This window comes from Bos mutus, chromosome 12 (genome assembly GCF_027580195.1).
Source record: "Bos mutus isolate GX-2022 chromosome 12, NWIPB_WYAK_1.1, whole genome shotgun sequence".
In the NCBI taxonomy this organism is placed as follows: Eukaryota; Metazoa; Chordata; class Mammalia; order Artiodactyla; family Bovidae; genus Bos; species Bos mutus.
In genome coordinates this window covers 70883667-70903798 of record NC_091628.1, presented here as the reverse complement: position 1 = coordinate 70903798, position 20132 = coordinate 70883667, and the positions used below count along the sequence as shown (strand labels likewise).

The window sequence follows — 20132 nt, the reverse complement described above, 5'->3', positions numbered from 1 at the left end:
GTGCATTTGAGAATTCTCCAGTTTGTCGGCCTCTCCAGAGGAAAAATACATGCGCATATTTAAACAAATTCCCCGAAAACCTCATCAAGGTGCCGGGCTCTGGTCTCACGCGCTTCTCGGCCCCGCAGACGCTGTACGACACTGCCTACCTGACGCTCTACAACATCAGCTTCACCTCCCTCCCCATCCTGCTCTACAGCCTGATGGAGCAGCACGTCGCCATGGACACGCTCAAGAGGGACCCTGCCCTCTACAGGTACCGCGAGCTCCGCGCCGCAGACGCCAGAAGGACGGGGCAGCCTGCAGATCACCCCGGGCTGAAGTCCTTAAAGACCAGAAACAAAAAAACAAAACCCCAGACCATCCAGTTAGCTGACACACGTGCCTCCCCAGAAGGTTCTTCACTTCACACGGGAAGCAGTGTGGCTTAAGTGAATGTTCTCCAAAGTCAAACAGAGAGGATTCACGCTGCATTTGAAATGTACACATTCAGCCAGTTTGTGTTTCCCTGTGATCCTTGTGAAAGAGCTTGGGATGACGGTGTCTACCCCCGTGACCCCGGTGGATCCTGGCAGAGTCACGTGGGTTCCACCCAGGGAGAAAGAAAGTTAACAGAGCTGATCCAGGGTGCTCTTTTCTGCTGAGAAGTATCTCTTATAACAAGGAAAAGACGCTTCTGCTGTTTTAGAACTGCACCCCAGCGTCTCCGGCCGCGCCAGTGTGCTGCCGTTGTGCTTTTTACATTAGACGTGTTATTTCCAGAACACGTTAGGTGCACGTGTGGTTGTAAGGGCTTCCCAGGGGGTGCGGTTGGTAAAGAATCTGCCTGCAGAGCAGGAGACCAGGGTTCCATCCCCAAGCTGGAAGATCCCCTGGAGGAGGGCATGGCAACCCACCCAGTGTTCTGGCCTGGAGAATCCCACGGACAGAGGCACCTGATGGGCTGCAGTCAGGGCGTCGCACAGAGTTGGACGTGACTGAGCGACTGAACACGTGGCTGTAAGGAAGAGTAGAGAGGCTCCCTGGGGGTTTTGTCTGGAGCCCCCGTGGGGCACAGGACAGGGTTGCGCTTGGGTCCCGACACCCCACCCGCCCCTCGCGCGCGCTGCCCCGGTGTCGCCGGTCCTGTTCCTGTGCACGTGTGTGGCCCTCCACCCACACCCCTTGCCAGCCCCGTGGCCTTCGCCAGAGAGGTCGGCCATTACATGAGATCTGGGAGTGTTGCTGTCCTAGGTCATCCCTGCAGGCGACAGAAGAGCAAGCCTGGATCGTCCCGTGCATCTGGCCATACGGGAGGAAGTCTAGGGAATAGGGGAACACAGCCCGTTTCAGACGCACTCCCTGGGGAGTCCTGCAGCTCCTCCTCCCGAGCCGAGCTGACAGGTGCAGGGAGTCACTGGTGGGTGCCAGGGTGCCTCACACCCTGTGTCCTTACTTCCGGAAGCAGGAGTGTGGCCCCCACCCTCTTTCTGCCCGTGGCAGCCTCCCAGTCCACTTTGAGGAATAAAACGTTCAGATAGGAATTGTCCAGGAAGGCCCCTGGGTAGCACAGCGCTGTGTCTAAAAAGCAGTTTGCCTCTGCTGCCAGGGCCCTCAAGCGAGTGTCTGCTGGCCGCTCCCCCGTGTCAGCTGGGACGTTCCCGTCAGCCCGCACGGTCGTTCCACGCTCAGTGCTCCAACACAGTGGTTTCAGCCAGGAGAGCTGCGTGCTGCGAGCTGCCCCAGGCTCTCCCGGGGCCAGGTGTGGTCTTGAGAGCAGTGGCAGGCGGTGTGTCCAGCAGCCGCAGAGTGTGACGTGTGGCCTGGGGGTGTGCAGACCTCAGGCCCACCTGCACCCCTTGGCTCCGCGGGCTCACAGCGTGTGCCGATCAGCGGGTGGGTGGGGACGGGTCTGCCGAGAGCGGGACAGATGGTCGGGGATAGGGGGTCCCCTGGGCTCGCGGCGGTGCTGGTCAGCGGGCGGGTGGAATTGTGGTCAGGACAGACGAGTGGGGACCGGGAGGCCTGTGTGCGGGGCCAGGCTGCCGAGGCCCCACGCCGGAGCTTGGCCGAGTAAGTGTTGGGCCTCATTCTCCTGCCGCCCCCCGGCCCCTGGCTCTGCCGTCCCGAGGCCCTCAGTGGGTCAGGGGCCCCGGGACGCGGCGAGGCGCCGGGTGGGCGCATCCGTGTGGGCGCCTCACACGTCCCCACCTCTTGCTCCCTCAGGGACATCGCCAAGAACGCGCTCCTCCGCTGGCGCGCGTTCATCTACTGGACGCTCTTGGGCTTGTTCAACGCGCTGGTGTTCTTCTTCGGTGCTTACTTCATGTTTGAAAACACGACTGTGACCAGCAACGGGCAGGTGTGTGTGGGGCTGGGCCGCGGCGACGGGGCTGCAGGGTCTGGGGGTGAAGCGCGGGATGGCCCATGGGTCGGCGTCTGGGTGTCCGCTGCAGATGGGGCGGACCCGATGGCGGGGCTCTGCCGACTTCAGGGACACCCTCTCGGGGTGGGCGGGGTCCAGCCTTTATAGCTTGTATTTCACCGTCAGTTATTTATCTCGGGGTCCAACTCAGTCATCAGGACGTGGTTTATTTAATTTGGGGAATAATTTGGTATTTAACCCACTTTAGCGTTTGCTCACGTCCTTAGCTTACGTTCTGTTTCCTTAGCGATGGGCAGCTTACGGTGTAGTTTCTGATAGACACTCAGCTCTCTGGGTGTTTGCATAATCTCTGGGGGTTGTTTTATTTGTGTCTCGCTTTTTTTTCTGCCGCGGCTTCCTTCCCACTCTCAGATAATGACCAGCAACACACATATGGTAAGACGTCTGTGGGTGTGTCTTCTGTGTTTCTGGAGTGCGTTCCGAATAAAATATTTCTCGAAAATATTTTCCAGCGTGACCCCGTCTGTGTGCTTTGTCAGTAGAGATGCCTTTAGCCCGTCCCCCACGTCTGTGGGAGCAAGGTCAGCCCGGAGACCGTGTGTGTCCACCTGGGTCACGTCTCCCTGGATTTCCGTGCCGGATCGCCCGCCGTGTCAGCAATGTTTTCTGATCTGTGTGGTGTTCCCTTGCCCTAAATAAGTAGGAAGGCACACAGGCGGGTGCGGCTGGGGCGGGATGGGGGTGGGGGGGTGCTCTGAACATGGCCGACCCCTTGCTGCCTGGAGAGTCGGGAGGCTGCGGCCCCGGGCATCCTGCTTCCAGTCCAGTGTCCCAGGGTCAACGAAACAGAAGGGGGCTTTGAGCAGAGGTCCCCTGCTCATCCTGCTGGACGGGGCGCCTCTCTCTGCCCGTCTCTTCCTCTGTGTGTTTGGCCTGAAGTTCTGAGTCTTGCTGTGTGTCCTGGGCAACTTGTTTGCCCATCAATTTCTCTGTTCCTTTTTTCTCGTGGCTGAAAAGGGCTGTTGTCTCTCATTGTAACTTAAACCAGCGTTTACTAAATTGAAGGTTTTTCAGAGCTTTACTGCACTTTTCTGAAATCTTCCCATTTTTAGAGCCTTCGTCCTCCTGGTTTAGCTGAGTGGTTCTCGGGTGCCGCCAGCGATGGTGGGGCTGGCTCGTGCTGTCTCTGGTTCTTTGCGTCTTCACGGAGCTCTCCCTGGGGCTGCACTGAGCACGCACCCGTGTGCATCTTGCAGAGCTCAGGCTCCGTGTCCCGAGCACCGAGGTCCCGGTTCCGGGCATCACCCTCGCCCCCTGCAGTCGCTCCTCCCGCTGGACGGTTTCCTGGAGTTAAAGTCGAGCAGGCGGATGCTCAGGCAGACACGGGGCGATGGCAGGGGTTTAGAGCAAGCCCGGATGCGTGTTTAGTCCATGAGGCTGCCGAGGAGCGCGGCTCTCACGTCAGCAGATGATGTGGTCAGCCCCGCCCCGCAAGCCCACAGACGGTGTGTGTGTGGGCAGGACGCACACCCTGGGCATGGACGCAGGTTACCGGGCAGCCTCGAGCACAGACCTGGGCGGGGGCCGCGTGTCGTCCGGAGGTACCGGCCCGAATGGTTTTGAGGTCCTTCCTGTGAGCCAGGGCTCCTGCTGGTCCCTGTCTCTCTGCCCCTCGCTCCCGAGGGTGCGCTGAGCCACTCCAGCCTCCAGAGGGTCTTTCCTGAGATTCTCAGGCACCTTTCACCTCAGCCTGCAGCTGGGTGCCTTTGCTCAGCTGATCTTGGACAGAAGTGTTGGTTAGAACCTGGAACGATGACAGGAAGGGAGCCGGAGGTAGAGAGGACCCCAGTCGGTGGGGACCCCGAGCTCTGAGGCCCCAGGGGACAGAACCCGCAGCAGTCACGCACCGCCTGTCATGGGAGACGCTTCTGAGACGCCCAGTGATATCAGCAAGCAGCCGGCAGGACAGTCCTGCAAAGCGAAGTGCTGGACGTGGGCCTTTGTCCACCGCTGGGCCTTTGGTCCCTCGTGCTCAGGGGACCGTGAGCAACCTAAAGACTCAGAGGCATGAGAGCGAGACCAGTGCTAAGTGGCGCGAGGCCCACGGGGCCCAGGGCGGACCTTTGTCCCCAGGAGGGCAGAGGCCAGGAGAGTGGAGGCCCGGGCTGAGTGCGCACGTTGTCTGTGGTTGGACTCTGGACCCAGAGGCGGCTTCTTGTTCCAGACTGCTGATTCTTAGACGATTCCTGTGCGTCCGGCGGGTGGGAGGGTTGGATCGCTCACAGAACTGAGAACATGTTACCAGCTGGTTCTGTATCATTCAAACTAAGCTGCGAACAGAGCTGTGAGTCCGGTGCAGCCTCGGGCGGCCGGTGCTCCGTGACGGCAGCTGCCCTTCCAAGGAGGCCGCGTCTTGCTGGTGGGACGGTGCCACCGCCCTGCCCTAGTGACGGTCAGGAGGCGACCGCTGAGACCCCTTTCGACTCAGGAATGTTCGTGGATCTATCGAAAGGACGATAGAATCGGTGATGACCTTTGAAACAGAGAAATTCAAGTTTGGAGTATTTTCCTCACAGACAAGAGTCATGCTATTTTGCAGATGAGAATAGAAGACAGTGATTTTACCGTAGTTGAGCAGTGGGACACTCCCGGGTGGATGGTTGAAAGTTTAGGATGAGTAGTAATAGAAGCCAGGAAGTTCCGAGAGCCGGCCTAGGACCCCTGTCTGGCAGGCTGAGCACAGGGCCGCCCGAGGCTCCACAAGGGTCCGAGTTGGCACGTGGAGCGGGCACGATAGACGGTCCTGCAGTGTGATAGACGTTGCTGCAGCTGCAACCTTCAGGAAACACAGGACGTGTTGTCATGGAATCGTCTTATACATAAAAACTGATCAGTCTGGGCCTTAGAGCGTCTATGAGCAGGAAAATTTCCTGTAGAGTACTCAGTCTCAGGAAAAAGAGCGTGAAGAGGAGGGATTAAACCAGGACCTGGGTGTGGGGTGGCGGGGCCAGAGCTGCACCTCCTCGCCCTCCCACGCGGCCCCGACGGTCCTGGAGCCCCCACAGGGACGAGGGATACCCTGTGGATGAGAGTGTCACCCCATGTGACCGCCCCACGGGGACGGGGGACGCCCCGTGGATGAGAGTGTCACCCCATGTGACCACCCCACGGGGACACAATAATCCTTTAGGAAATCAGACAGGACTTAGGGCTTCACTGGGGACTGGGGAACTGACCTCACTTGGGAAAAGTCCCCTCTGGACGACCCTTTGAGAGAGGGGGTTGGACCCCAGTGAAGCCCCCGCTAAAGAGGGTAGAGATGAGGACAGATGGTTTCAGTGTCTCAGCCTGACCTCTCCCGTAGCTGAGGGAGCTTGGGGGAGCTCCTGGAGCATTACGTGGCCGCGTCCCTGTGAGCCGGGACGGCCACCCCCCACGTTGTCCTTAGGCCCACACGTGCGGTTCTCTGATGTTTTGTGGGATCTCAGGGTTCCCACCCAGCAGGGGTGACAGACACGGGGGCCTGAGGCGTAAGGAGCCTGAGGCCCGGACCCAGGGCTCCTGCCGCGCAGCTGAGGGTCCCGGGGGGTTCAGAGCTGCCGCCTCCTGCACTGTCACTCTCTGCTTTCGGCTGAAAACGGCGGCTTCCGGGGAGAGGACACGGGCACCTCGTCCTCCCGCACCTGCTGGGCGTGCCCAGCACGGCCCGCCCGACCTCACTTCCTGCCCAGCTGTAAGCCTTGAAGGCAGAGCGCTGCTTTGGGAGGTTCCCGGCCTGGGCACGTCACTGTGGGGGCCGTCCAGACCCCCGCCCCTGCCTGGGGGAGGCCAGTGCCCCCCAGTCCACCAGGTCCCCAGGCATGGCAGGTGTCCCCAGCTCGGGACAGACGCCCCTCTGTTGAGAGCCACCGAGCCCAGTTTTGATCACTATGATGAAGTGAAAAATCTAGCGGTGAGGGTCCTTAGGTCCGTTTCCTACAAAAGTCCTAATGCTTCGGTTTTTCTTCTAGAATATTCTATCAGCAGATTCTGCCTCACTAACTGCACACCCACACGCTCACCTGAAGTGAGCACCTGTGGGGACGTTTCCTTGGCCGAGAACGGACCGCAGGTCCAGCTTCTCGCGCTTTGTGGCGTGCAGCTGTGTGTCTTCTGAAAGGAGAACAGGAGCTCCTCTGAGAGGCGCAGCTCACAGATCTGACAAATCAGAACTGGGCCAGCCAGCTCTCGAGAAGCAGCGTGTCCAAGAGGCTGGTTTGTCCCCAGGATAAAGCCTCTCACCTGCCCGGTGTTTCCTTCTGCTTGTGTCTGCGTCTCTGAGCGAGAAGCGTGCTGTCTCCTTCCCGCTGGCCGGGGCCGCGCCTCTCCGGCCGCGCCTCTCCGGGGCCGCGCAGTGTGTCCGGGGCTCTGGCCACGGACCTGCCCTGGCCTCTGTGCAGCTCCGTCCTGTCTCCCCCTTCCCTTTCTGTGAGTCCCACGGGCCCCCCTCTCCCCCCGCCAATGATGCCGCCCCAGGAAGATGCCACCCGTGGTTTGTTGTCGGAACCCTCAGGGTTTTGAGTTGGAAAGAGGACAGACTCACTCCACTAAGGCTCACTTCGGCCACGCAGAGCGAGTCGGGTGGGGCGATGGGCTGAAGGTCTTGTCTGCTTAAAGCGTGGGCTGGAGGCAGGGTGGGTACTGTGCACACCGAGACTCCAGCTCCCGGGCCGTCCGGTCTGGCGCGTGGGGCGCCGAGGGGGAGACTCGGGCGGCCTGCGGGAAGAACTGGGCGCCCACAGACACTGCTGGAGCCGGGGGCCTGGTGCAGCCCCCCCGTCACGGTGACATCAGGAGGTCCCCGCGCCTCTGGGGTTGGGCGAACAGGCGGTGGGCGGGTGGGATGCTCGGACGCTTGTGTTGAGTGTGGAAGAGGCAGTCTGTATTAATAAGAGGTGACTGGACTTTCTCTCCGCAGGTGTTTGGAAACTGGACGTTCGGGACCCTGGTGTTCACGGTGATGGTGCTCACAGTCACCCTGAAGGTACCTTCCCTGCACACACGTGCTTCTGTGCGCTGGCCACCCAGTGGCCCTGGCCCCGACCCTGACCCCGGCCCGCCGGGGTCCTCTCCCCACCACTAACATGGCCTCGGCCCTGAGGGGCGAGCTCAGAATTACACAGCAGGGGAGGAGGGAAATGCCACAGCCTTTTCTGTGTGAAAGGACTGGAATTAGACTGCTTTTACACGGCAGGCAGCCCTGCCCCCGGTGTACTCAAAGGGCACTTTAACTGAAACAAGTGTATTGTGAAAAACTGAGCTCGTTTTTAAAGTCAAGTCAGGCTCTTCGTGAAGTATCGTCATGAAGGTCCCAAATCCTACCAACCTGGGTTGGAGAGTGAGACAGGATGTCCCAGAGCCATATCCTGGGCAGTAGCATCTCCTGCAGGGGGCGCCCCCACCCCGGGGTCCGGGCACTTTCCGGCAGGGTGGGCCTGGGGAGCCCTGCTCTGGAATCTGGGCTGTGTTTCTCCCACACAGGCCCCTGTAGACGCTCTGGCTGAAGTTAGGGGTTTGTGTCTGCTTCCTGTCCCGCCCCCCCGGCTTCCTTCTCCCAGGCTCATGCCGACAGGCCCGGTGGCCCCACGGCTAACCACCTGGTCTCTCTTCAGCTGGCACTGGATACCCACTACTGGACCTGGGTCAACCACTTTGTCATCTGGGGGTCGCTGCTGTTCTACATCGTCTTTTCCCTCCTCTGGGGAGGAGTCATCTGGTACGGATTTGATGATTTCTCAGTCACCGTCATATCACCGAGGCCTGAAGGCTCAGTCCCACCTCGTCCCGCGTGTGGGTGCAGGTTGCATGCCCACTGTGTGCAGGAGGGGCTTCACGCCAGGGCCCGGGGCCCACGGGGCCGAGGCGGGGTGATCTCCGCTCCCTCCCCCAGGGGAGACACGCTGCATCACGAGCATGACGGGGGATGAACAGGCCAAACCCTCCAGGAAGGGACTGATCAAAGGTCGGGGACGGCTTCCCCAGAAAAGCTGTTATTTAAACAGAAACTTGGGAGAAAAGCGCTGACCTCATCCTGTGAGTGTTCTGGGCTGCTGGCCCTGGGCTGAGGCAGGGTCATTGCTAAGGAAGGGAGCCCCGCAGGCAAGTGCCCCAAGGCAGGCCCGGAAGGAAGGCTCCTCCGGAGACCATTAGGACGCCATGGAAGGTTTTAAACAGAGGAGCCACAGAGCCCAGCTGCACTTTTCAGAAGGTCACCGTGCTGCCGGTTGAACGTCCACCTGGGGGTGGACAGAGACTGACCCAGCAGTCGGTCCTGATGGGCAGGCGGCGGCTGCGTCTGTCACGAGTGTGCCTCTGCACGCACTGTTCTGCCCAGGGTGTCCCGTCTAAGTGGCCGGCCTGGTGAGCTCCTATTCACCCCTCAGAACCCGGGGCCCGCGTGCTCCTCGGCCCTTCCCCCGGGTCACGTCACGTCACAGGCGGGCATGTCCACCTGGCCCCCGGGCGCTTGTTCCCGCCTGTCACACAGGTGCAGGGGTTCCTGTGACGCCCCCCTCGGGCGCAGCACGTCCTGAGCAGGGCTGTGGCTGGGGGCAGTGAGCCAGGCCCAGGCCTGCCCAGACGTGAGGCTGGAAGCAGTGTCCTGTCCACCTGGCCTCCCCGCTACTGCGCAGGGATTGAGGGGGAGGGCAGGCGGCCCCCTACCCTGGGGAGAGGCCCCTGGTGCATCCGGTCCCCACGTGGAGGCTCCTGTGTGGACATCCACCCGGTGGCCCGCTCCACTGCTGACCTCTAGTGGCCATTCCGTGCATTACATGTCGGGAAAACCAGACCTGCCCTTGGTGGATTTCCCGCCACCCGACTTCTGGCGTGAGATCCCTGCAGCTCTAGTGAGCTTTCCAAGCGGCTGTGTAAGAGAAAGTCTCCCCCAAAACCCCCCACCAGCTCCTGGGCCTGGACACTTCGGAGCATGAAGCCGTGAGACTTGAGTTTAGTGCAGTCACTGCCCATTTCTAAGGCATCCCAGGTGGCTCAGATGGTAAAGAATCTGCCTGCAATGCAGGAGACCCAGGTTTGATTCCTGGGTGGGGAAGATCCCCTGGAGAAGGGAATGGCAACCCGCTCCAGTATCCTTGCCTGGAGAATCCCATGGACAGAGGAGCCTGGCGGGCTGCAGTCTGTGGGGTCACACAGAGAAAGACAGGACTTCACTTCACTGCCCGTCTCCAAAGGCATTCCTAGCCCGCCTGGCAGGGAAGTCATTTCGTTCTCTGTATTTTTATAGAAATTTTTAAAAATTATGTTGGCATAAGCTTGTCTTTAGCCATTCTGCTAATGAGAACACTATCTTCTCTGTATTAATAGGTATTGAGCAAAACCCCCTGTTTCATGTTTAAACGTCTTCCCTGCTGTTCTGAAGCTGAACTTCTGGGGCTTGTTCCCCCCTTGGAATGACCTCATAGAACTCCCCCTCCTCTCATGCTCGCTACCCAGCCTTCAGGGCAAAGTCACGCAGCGCTATGGGGAGAGGCCCCCCTGGTGAGCCGGTGGACTGTGACCGTCAGAGATGGACGTGGATCCCGCCAGGGCAGACGGCCCTCCGTGCGGGACTCAGGGGTCTCCACCGGCTCCTCATCGGCCATTGTGCTGTGGTTTTCTTTCCCTGGACACTGCAGGCCCTTCCTCAGTTATCAAAGGATGTACTACGTATTCATACAGATGTTGTCCAGCGGCCCTGCCTGGCTGGCCATCGTCCTGCTGGTCACCGTCAGCCTGCTGCCTGACGTCCTCAAGAAGGTGCTGTGCAGGCAGCTGTGGCCCAGTGCCACCGAGAGAGTGCAGGTACCCTTGGGGCGGGGGGCGCAGCTGGGGCACCGTGGGGGGGCCCAGGGAGGCAGCAGGAAAGGCGGTCCATCCAATGGCGACTCCAGGTGCCCGCTGGGGGCCTGCAGCCTGGGGGGCACCGTGGGGCGGGCCCCAGGGAGGCAACAGGAAAGGTGGTCCGTCCAGTGTTACTGATGGTGACATGTGATTTTACACCTGAACTAAATGTCCAGTGGTTAGACTTGGACAGGTAGTCCCCGAAATAAGGAAAAGATTAAGAGAAAAAGATTAAGCCAGTACAAAAGGCAAATTATTTTGTGTGAACCTAAACAAGTTTTTTTGATTAATCCTTATTTCAAAGGTAAAATTGCTTTATTTTTAGGGATGGAAATGTGGGTCAAACTTTAGCATTCATTTTGGGAAATTTTGGTCATGAGTAGGTAGGGTTGTTGTTTTCCGTGCTCCCAAGGGGACGCCAACAAGCTGAACTCTGGATTCAGGAGATGGGTGAGACCTAAGGATGCCCAGGCCAGCGTCCAAACAGAAGCGTGACCTGGAGTTTTAGAGAGCTCTCAGGGAGCGGACGTCCCCCACCTCTTTACCCCTGTGACCCTGCACCCCTCACCCCTGTGATCCTGTACCCCCTCACCCCTGTAACTCACCCCATGATCCCACACCTACTCACCCCTGTGACCCCGCACCCCTCAGTCCCTCACCCCTGCACCCCTCCCCCGTGCACACCCCTCCCCCTGTGACCCCTCACCCCCATGACCCCGCATCCCCTCACCCCCGTAACCCCTCACCTGTGACCCCGCACACCCTCACCCCTGTGATCCTGTACACCCTCCCCCCATGATCCCACACCCCTGTGACCCCACACCCCCTCTACCCATGATCCCGCACCCCTCCCCCCGTGAACCCTCACCTCCTCGCCCCTGTGACCCCGCACCCCCTCCCCCTTCTCCCGCACCTCTTCCCCCACCCCCACCTCGTCCTTCCGTGGCTCTGGCCGTGCGCCCTTGGGGAGGAGGAGGGATGCTCTGAGAGGCAGAGGCCGCAGCAGGCCATCCTGCAGGATGCCTGTGTGGGTGAAGGGGGCGGCCGTGCAGGTGTGAGTGACAGGAGGGCGGGGCGTGCAGGTGTGAGTGACAGGAGGGCGGGGCGTGCAGGTGTGAGTGACAGGAGGGCGGGGCGTGCAGGTGTGAGTGACAGGAGGGCGGGGCGTGCAGGTGTGAGTGGCAGGAGGGCGGGTGACCACAGGCGAGGGCGTCTGTTCCCCCCTCGCCCCCCCGAGTCCCTCTGGGGAACGCAGGGCCCCCTGCTCTTAGCCGTCAAGCGCTGCGCTGCGCTGCGGCCGGCTGTGGGGTGGAGCCTCCGTCATTGCAGTGACCGCCCCCGGAGGTGACCAGTCAGGTGGGCGAGCTCTCGGACCCCTAGGGCTGATCTCAGATGCTGCCCGCGGTGCCCAGCCAGGGGGCGCAGAGGGCTCAGAGCCGGCCCGACCGGCAGCTTCACGAGAGCTGCTCGGTGATCTCAGGCCATCCCAGGGCGGGGCAGGAGCGCACGGGAGGTTTCCACGGGCCGCAGGGGCTCCAGTGGCCGCAGGGGCTCCGGGTGCAACCACCGACTCACTGCCTTTTCTTGTGTCTTCCCTTCCTGGTTCCTTTCATCTTCCGGCCTCTTTACCCAAATCTTGTTTGCAAACGATGTGCATGGCCTCCTGACCTCTGACCTCTGACCTCTGGGACCGGCAGACTAGGAACCAGTGCCTTTCTGTCGAGCAGCCCACCGTCTTTATGCTTTCTCAGACTTCCAGCAGTCTGACTTTCTAACGGAACAAGGTGATGCTTTTCTGTCTTTCTGCATGTTTGGGACTTGATCGGAGGACCATGGAGGGCTGACGGTTAAGCTCGGGAGCCCCGCACACAGGCCCCCGGTGCCGCGGGCGCCGGGCTATCTCCACCCACACGGCTGCGCGGGGCCTCCCTGGGGAGCCTCAGCGCCCCTCTGGCCTGGTGGCAGCTGTGAGGCCGGTCCTAGCCCCCGTGCGGCAGGGGCAGCTCCTGGGTCAGCGCTGGCCTCGCCCTGGGGCCCGAGGCAGCTCCTCCCTGTCCCTCATGTGGAGCCCGCGGGACTGGCAGGACCACGGCCCCGGGAGAGGCAGCCTCGGCCGGGCCCCTAGACTGTGGACAAGCCGGGACAGGCGTGTTCGGGGTCAACTCTCTCACCAAAGTCTCTCTTATCTTGTTAAAAATATATGATTGTTTTTGGAAAAAGACTCCACCTGTGCCTTAAACTGCATGGGTGGCTCACTCTCAGGAGCATGGAGCGGCCGCACCGTTTTCTGTGGCCGCGGCCCACGGTGGGAGGCTTCTCACCTGGAGCCAAGGCTTCAAGGACGCGCTTATCTGTTCTCCGTCCTCTGTGTCTCGATGCCCCTGTGTGTCCCCACACTGGGCACACGTTGAAGGCCTGTGCCTGGTGTTACTGCTTTACTGGGCAGCTTGCTTAATAGGAAAATGCCTCAAGCAAAAAAAAAGAAGGCCTTTTTTTCTTTAACAATCGTTCATCTTTTAAGTTCAAGTAATTATTGGCAATCAAAATTTTTCTACCCTGGGGCATCAGAATTTGTTAGAATAAACTACATAATTTTATCTCACTGTTTACACACTTGAAGACATTTAGGATGAAATTATTAGGAACATTTTAATAAGTCACAGGAGGTGCTTGTGAAACCAGTTAAATCATGCCAACTCTGGGCTAAAAATAAATGCTCTGACGATTGATGGGGTTTACTGAGAGCTGGTTTGCTTCTGAGCCTTTGCAGAAGCCGGACTCTGCTGCTTGGCGAAGGGCTCTGAGCTCTGGGTGTCCGTGGCCACGGCTGTGACAGCCCCTCACGGTGCCTGCAGCCAGTGCCCGGCGCACACAGGGTCCGTGCGGTGTTGCTGCAAAACCAGCCAATTTCGGCAGAACTTTGGAGGAACGAACCCTTGGCTAGTGCTTCCATGGAACATGCTGCATTTGAGATGGGTGGCTTTTTCTTTTCATCTGTCCTATTAAAGTGAAAACCACAGAGGCTACATATAAGCATGTGCGTGTACGTACACGCGTGTGGCATCTGTATACACACATGTGCATTTATTCTTTGCACATCCATGGGCATGCACTCCCGCAAAGAGCAACCACCTGAGCGCTAGTCTGCTTCACCTCTCGCCTGCTGCCCCTCGTGCCTAGTCGGGGGCATCTGCACCTCCAACCCTGTGCTTCTCCAGCTCCTGCAGTTCCCTTCTTCCGAGGCACTGAGAAATTCACACCACTTGATTGGAAAGCCTCAGTGTTCGGACTAGAAACGCCCAACCCCGCTGGCCTGCGGCCCTGCCACGCCCCAACCTCCGGATTCTAGCTTCAGGCCAGGATTCTTTTGTTTGACTGGACATGGGGCCAAGGGACGGGGCCGGGCAGGCACAGAGGGACGGAGGGACAGACTGGAAGGCAGGCAGGTAGACAGGGACAGAGGAACAGGCAGACGGACAGACAGGGACACAGGGACAGACAGGGACACGGGCAGGCAGGTGCAGACAGAGCGTCAGGAAGGCAGGCGGACAGGCAGGAACAGACGGACAGGCAGACAGACAGTGGCCGGTGCAGAGCCCCTCGCTGGGGCCTGTGCGCCCTCAGGAGCAGCGCAGTCTCCGGAAGGTCGGGGTGAGCGGCAGGGCCGTCAGTCCCGGGTCCCACGCCCCGACCATCGGCCGCTGCTGCTCCGAGAGCGGGGCCTCCCGCACGCGTCCCCCTCGGCCGTCCCCACAGAGCCGGGCGTGCGGCGCGGGCTCAGTGTCTGTCCTCGCCTTGCAGAGGAGCCCGAGCTGCCCAGCCCCGGCCGACGCCGCGCTGAGCCCCGACCGGCCGCTGCTGACGGACCCCGAGCCCCGGCCGAGGCGCGAGTAGCCGGAGGATAGGTAACGGCCGCCCGCGGGCAGCCCGTGTGCTGTGCTCTTGCGGACCGCGTGGGTTTCCTCCAGAGCTTTGCCGTGCTGTGCCGTTTCTGTTAGGTTCACGGTGACAAAGACTTGCCCACACGTGGGGTCGGTCCCCGGTAAGTGGCCCACTGGAGAGGCTGGCCGCCTGAGGCTGCCTGCGGTGCACACCCAGGCACGCGTGTGAGCGTGCGTGCACACTCATCTGTGCGGTGCACAGGCCCACAGCGTCCTTCGGCGTCCAGAACTCAGCCTTCATTCTCATCCGCGGTGGTGGGCATGGCTCCACCTGAAGGGTCCTCCAGGAAAGACCTCCTTTCAGAATAAACAAAGGGCTCTGAGCCAGGCCGGGGCAGGCGTCCAGCTGCGCCTTCAGCATCCAGAGTGGGCATCTCCTGGCGGGTTGCTCCCTCCCTGCACGTCCAGTCTGACCACCTGGGCCTCCGGCCGCGGGGGCCTCCGTCGGAGCGGTCCAGCGAGATGTGCTGCGGGAGGAGCCGCACTCAGCCTGGGGCCTGGGGAGGGGCCTCGTGTTTACACACCTTTCTGCGGGACAGTGGACGCGAGGGGACGGATGGTCCACACGCCGCCCGGTGTCTGGCCCAGCTACGCTCGAGGGTGCCCCGGCCAGGGCAGCGAGGGCCGCGGCTGCGCTGCGTTCCGACGGGCGCTGGACAGGGTCCGCGCAGGGTCCCGGTACTGACTCTGTCCTTTCTGTTTCCGCAGACCTCGCGCTTCGTGTCAGGACTGCCTCTGGGGAGTCACCCACTTGCTACTCTGTAGTCTCCAACCCCGGGCAGCGCCCTGGAAGGCAGGGAACGCGGGGCCCCTCCTGCTCAGCCTCCCACCACCCGCGGCCCCAGAGGAGGCCACACTCAAGGGTCCAGCCCCGAAGGGCTGCGTGGCGTGTGCTGCTCTTGCGGCCGGAGAAGGAGGAAGATGGGACAGGCGTCCCTGAGTGGCGACCGAGAAGGACACGCACGAGCCCGCTACCCTCCCTGACCGCGTGGCGACGGGAGGACCTCTGCTCAAGGGTCTCGGTCCGCTCCGAGCACAGCCGCCCTACCAGGGCCTCCGGGGAGCATGGCCGAGCCTCGCGGGCTGGGGTCCGGTCTGCTCCATCCTCCCGAGCCCGACACCTCTGCTTTCGGACTGGCCCCCCGCCCCGTCCACGGCTGCCGTCCAGACCTGCGCGTGGTGACGCTGACCGCGGGTCACATCTGGCCCGACTCCGCCCCTCCGGGGGAGGTGCTGCCCGCGTGCTCGGGGAGCCCCCTCCCCGTACCCCGCTGCCTCTGGGGGGGCCTGGCTTGTAAAGCACAGGTTCCGAGAGGTGCCCCTTCCCGCTCCGAGGGCGCAGGCGCGGTTTGCTGTTGTGGGAAGGGTGTTTCGGGGTTTGCGGGGACGCGTGGGGGTCTGGGTACCCGGGGCCGGCCTCTGCTGCGGTGCTCAGACCCCCACGGGGAGCGGCCTCTCGGGGGCGTGGACCCCCAGATCCGCACCTGGCCCAGGGTCGCCGAGGCGGCCCGGGAGACCTAAGAGCAATACCGCTGCCCGCGTGCCGCCCGCAGGCAGCCGGGCGGTAAACCCCGTCGCTCTCCTGTAACGGAATCTCCGTTTCTAGAAATAACCAGTTCGACGTAGCCTTAATGGTCCGTAAGGAAAACATTTCAGTTTGAGGTTCAAACTTGAGAAGGTACAACTGACGGCGTTTTAGGGGAGGGTCACCCGGAAGCTGAACGTTGCCCCCGCTGGATGCCCTGTGGATGCGGGACGGTGCTGAGCCCACCTGGGTCTGCTCCCGAGTCGCTCAGACCGCGTGGTTCGCTGCTGTAATGCTCACCTGTGAGATACTTGAACGAGGGGGGGAGTTGACCGCAAGAACAGGGTACACAGGTGGTGCGGAGAAAGCGGGTGACGGGCAAGCATACCAAAGAGTGGGGTGACGCCGAGGGGCCGTGAGGCTGGGTGGGCGTCCGCCCGAGGGCCCGCCCCCTCGCCGTCACTCACGCCCGCGTCCTGCGTGAGGCCCGCACCAGACCCTGCAAACAGCCGTGTGTGCGTTTGTACAGCCGTTTTTAAGAACCTAAAATGGGTATAAATGTCTTACCTGTGGGGGCAGATTCTCTGTATGTTTTAGTTAACAAATTCTTTGTAATGTATTTTTTTAGAGATCTTAAAATTGCCTTTGCACTGAAGTATTTTCATAGCTGTTTATATCTGTTTTATTCGTTTATTTGTTAACGTACCATATCTAATTTTTAAAGTATGTTTTTAAAGCTTTTATTTTTTAAGTTGAAGACATTTTGGCCACTTCACATTTAAATTCTGATGAACGTTTTGGCTGAATGTCTCAATATCTGATGAATGTGAATTTTCAGATTTGACTTTATTCTCTGAACCTGTTTTGTTTTTGGTGTTTCTGGCAGTAGCGAGTAGTTACAAGGCATATTTAGAGTCTGATCATTTGCTCTGCTCTTTCTTCACCGTTCATTGCAATTTCATCTGCTTTTTCTTTAGTTTTTAGTTTCTATCCTTCAGCCTTAAAATAGAAGCTTCTTGACGGTTCGCTGTCCTCTTTTCTGCCTGTATCCAGACGGTTATCACTTACCTCGGATAATTCAAGTCTCCTTAGGACAGCTACTGACCGTTACACGCCCCAATATGTCTTCTTAAAATTGTTTGGGAAGTTCCTAAGTGACTGCGCCTGACAATGTGAGATGGACCAGGGCCATGAGACCAGAAGCCAGGGCAGGACGAGAACCAGGGAAGGGACATTTCAGACAAGACACTGAGACTCCCACCTGGCGGTGGGCAGTGCTTACTTGCCTTAAACTGACCTTAAAGCAAGTAGTTTAGGTATCTTCCTTAGTTTTGAAAATCTTACTCACAGCTGCACAATAACCACATAATAACATCTCCCCCATTGGTCCGGATGTCTGGTTCCCACTGGAGGGGACCCGCCCTGGGACCAGGGCCGGACCCTCCCAGCTGCAGCCACGTCCGGCTGGGAGAAGGGACGCGCTCTCGGCCACTCCTGTTAGAACCCCAGTCAGCCCGTTCCTGTGCCCTTGACTCCACGGGCAGACACAGACCAAACGGCCCCCAGGGGCACGGCCGCGAGGCTCGCTGGGGGCGGAGCTTCCGCAGTGACGCCGCAGACGCCTAGTTGGCCTTGTGAGACTTCGCAGCTTGAACTGTAGCAATGCCTCGCACACAGTGTAACTATTCTTAAATTCACGGACATCAACCACAAGTTCAGGGCAACCTAAGGGGAGTTTCCAGCCTTTTTCTTTAAAACCAGAGTTCACCTGTTTTGCACTGATTATGAAGAACCTAACGCAACCACTTCTGCTTATCTTGAAATTAATGGTATTTATTTAACAACTCAGTGTAACAGCTTGGTATGCACTTTCTTTTGGAAGTTTCCCATTTCTAATTTTAAAAACAGGAAAAATGTCAGCTGGCAAATGCATTCATTCTGTTTTTTTTTTTAGTAAGTTAGAGGGTAGGTGAATGGGGGTGAGAATCGTTTTGATGTCCATAAACAAAGCTTTAACGAAGATGTGTCGGAGTATTATTAAAGTGTGATTCTACTTTTGCAGAAAAAAATCTAAAGATCAGTTTATATAGCTTTATTTTTTACCTTATCAAAATATACAGAATTTTAATATGCATATAATGTCTCTGACTTAAAATTATGTGCGTCTGCATTGCTGTTTAAAATGTTCATTCATTATGTAGTGTGATAAAGAAAATCTTCAAAAATATATTTAACACAAATGGTATCTATAGGTATTGTCATCATAAATATTGGAATTTATTTTTAAATTATTGAGTATAGTAGGTGTGTTTAAGATAATAAATCAACCTCTGAACAGTAATGTTTAATTGATAATTTATTAATCTGCTTTGAAAAATTAAATGGTGAATTAAACCAAATCTTAAATCTCTGTAAAATTTATTTTGTATGCTACTGTTTTTAACTTTTATTTCTGTAGATAAAGTATTTATCTTCAAATATTCATTATGATTGGACTTTTCTGCAGAACGTCTAGGCGGGAGATCTGAATCTGCTTGCAATAAAGAAGAAAAAGTTCTGGTTTAGTCTCTTCATAGATTAAAAAGATGACAGAAGTTGGCATTAAGTTTCTCCCAAGACCAGCTGCCGGGCAAACAGTCTCCCAGCGAGTGTTTCTGTTTGGGATGAAGCCGTGGGAGCAGCCTCTCAGGATCGTGTGGGATGGGGTGGCCCTGGCCCACAGCTGCACCGCCAGGGCGGAGGGCCCGGAGCAGGACACTCCGGCCGAACCCTGTCCTTCCCGCTGCTCCCCGACTGTCCGCCAGACCCCGTCCCCCAGGGGCTCCTCCACTCCTCCTCTTGTCCAAACCCTGGCCCCCACGCCCAGGGCTCCTGGGCAGTTAGGAGAGAGGGACCCGTGCTGCCCCATGGGGTTCCTGCAGGCCCCAAGAGGCCCCCCCAGCCCTGCCCCCTTCCTCTGCTGGCCACTGCCACCCCTGCACGTCCCGTCTCTGAAAACTGACCCCCAAACACTCCACAGATCCTCACAAAGTCTCATTCCTGGGATTCTGACTCAGTTGGGGGATCATGGTGGACCCTGAGAAAGGGCCTTGCTGGGCCGGGGCAAGGCGGCCCTTTCAAGGCTGACAGGTCCCTCGGAAGGCCTCTGGCTTCACTGGGCACAATTCTAAATTGGGGGCTTTTTCCCGGCCCCCAAACCACAAAGGAAAGGCAAGTAACTCACCCCCAGTGGGCGGCCTTGGCTGTCACCACACAGCGGCCAGCACGCCAGTCTACAGGAAACAGATGCCGCAAGTGAGTCGCGTCCCAGGGCTGCTGTCCACTGGGGTCCAGCGTCCACACCTGCCTCGGGTGACAGGGACCTGTGACCACACTGACCCTGGGAGCCGGGAGAAGCACGCTTGGCTTTCAAGTGAGTGAGGGCACCCTGGCCTGAGGCTGTGCGGGTGTGAACAGCCAGCTCCTACCAGTGTGCGTGTGAACACAGTCCTTCATTCCACCGGGCTGTGTCTCAGTGTGATCAACATCTGCAATTATTAAGCTTCCTCTTTCAGGGAAAAATCTTAGAAATAACACACAATTTATCAGTTCCTTTCTCACACTAAGAGGACACCCCTAAATCGAGTCATCATATTAACCTGCCAGGGAAGACTCTGACCTTAGTACATGTTCATCGCATTGCTATTGCTATTGCTAAGTTCATCGCATGCAGTCAGGATAATTCAGGAGCATTTAGTCAGACGGCAAATGTCTAACTCATCATCCAGACACAGGTATGAGCCCTAATCAAGCCTGACAGGGGCCCAGTGAAACCCGTCTTTAATCAGATACGAAGACCAAGCCTCACAGTTAGTGGGCAGTGTCAGGCCTAAGCCGATCTTAGAAGCTGACGCCCTTGAGGCCCACAGCTTGCCCTGCAAGGCCCCCGTCCCTTCCTCACATCTGTGGCCTCTGCTGACCCTGTCTGCTGACCAGTGCGGCCGCAGACACGGTTTTCGGTGCATCCTCTCGATTCGCTGAGCTTGCTTTTCAGAGGTCATGGTGCAGCCGGCATTCAGAAAGCTGTACTGGGTCAGCCCAGCAGCTGCCCACCAAGCAGTGACCATGACTTCTTCTGGCGCAAGTTTGGCTATGGAAAGTGCTTTGGAGCTTCTTCTAAGTCCACCCACTGAGCTGGTTGTCCCGGGTGTTGTATAAAATCCACTCTTCTTTGCACGTCACGATACGATTGAGAAATAACTAGTTGGTTGTTGTTATGTAGACTAAGAGAAGACGACGCTTTAACAGTGATTCTTTTTGAGTTGCAGTTAGCTCGTGAGGCACCCCCTCTTTGAGCTTTTTCACCTTTCCAATCTGCTTCAGAGGCCGAACGGCCGCAGAATGGTGGGTGTTGAGTTTGGGCAACTTCTCATGTAGTTGTAGG

General features: G+C 58.5%; 1 protein-coding gene across 6 annotated transcripts in view; it reads left to right on the top strand.

The window, feature by feature from the left end:
• ATP11A (ATPase phospholipid transporting 11A) overlaps nt 1–18257 on the top strand; it is a 103393-nt gene extending 85136 nt beyond the window's left edge. For 3 of the 6 annotated variants that reach the window (XM_070380719.1, XM_070380720.1, XM_070380715.1), the window contains exons 24-30: nt 129–256; nt 2206–2341; nt 7323–7388; nt 8017–8120; nt 10039–10204; nt 14045–14148; nt 14893–18256. In XM_070380719.1, coding sequence (XP_070236820.1) covers nt 129–256; nt 2206–2341; nt 7323–7388; nt 8017–8120; nt 10039–10204; nt 14045–14137 — 693 coding nt within the window. In that variant the 3' untranslated portion in view covers nt 14138–14148; nt 14893–18256. Of the gene's footprint in view, nt 1–128; nt 257–2205; nt 2342–7322; nt 7389–8016; nt 8121–10038; nt 10205–11940; nt 12028–14044; nt 14149–14892 lie in introns of those variants that run through there. The other 3 variants (XM_070380716.1, XM_070380717.1, XM_070380718.1) reach the window with 3 other exon arrangements.
• Nucleotides 18258–20132: the final 1875 nt, after the last annotated feature.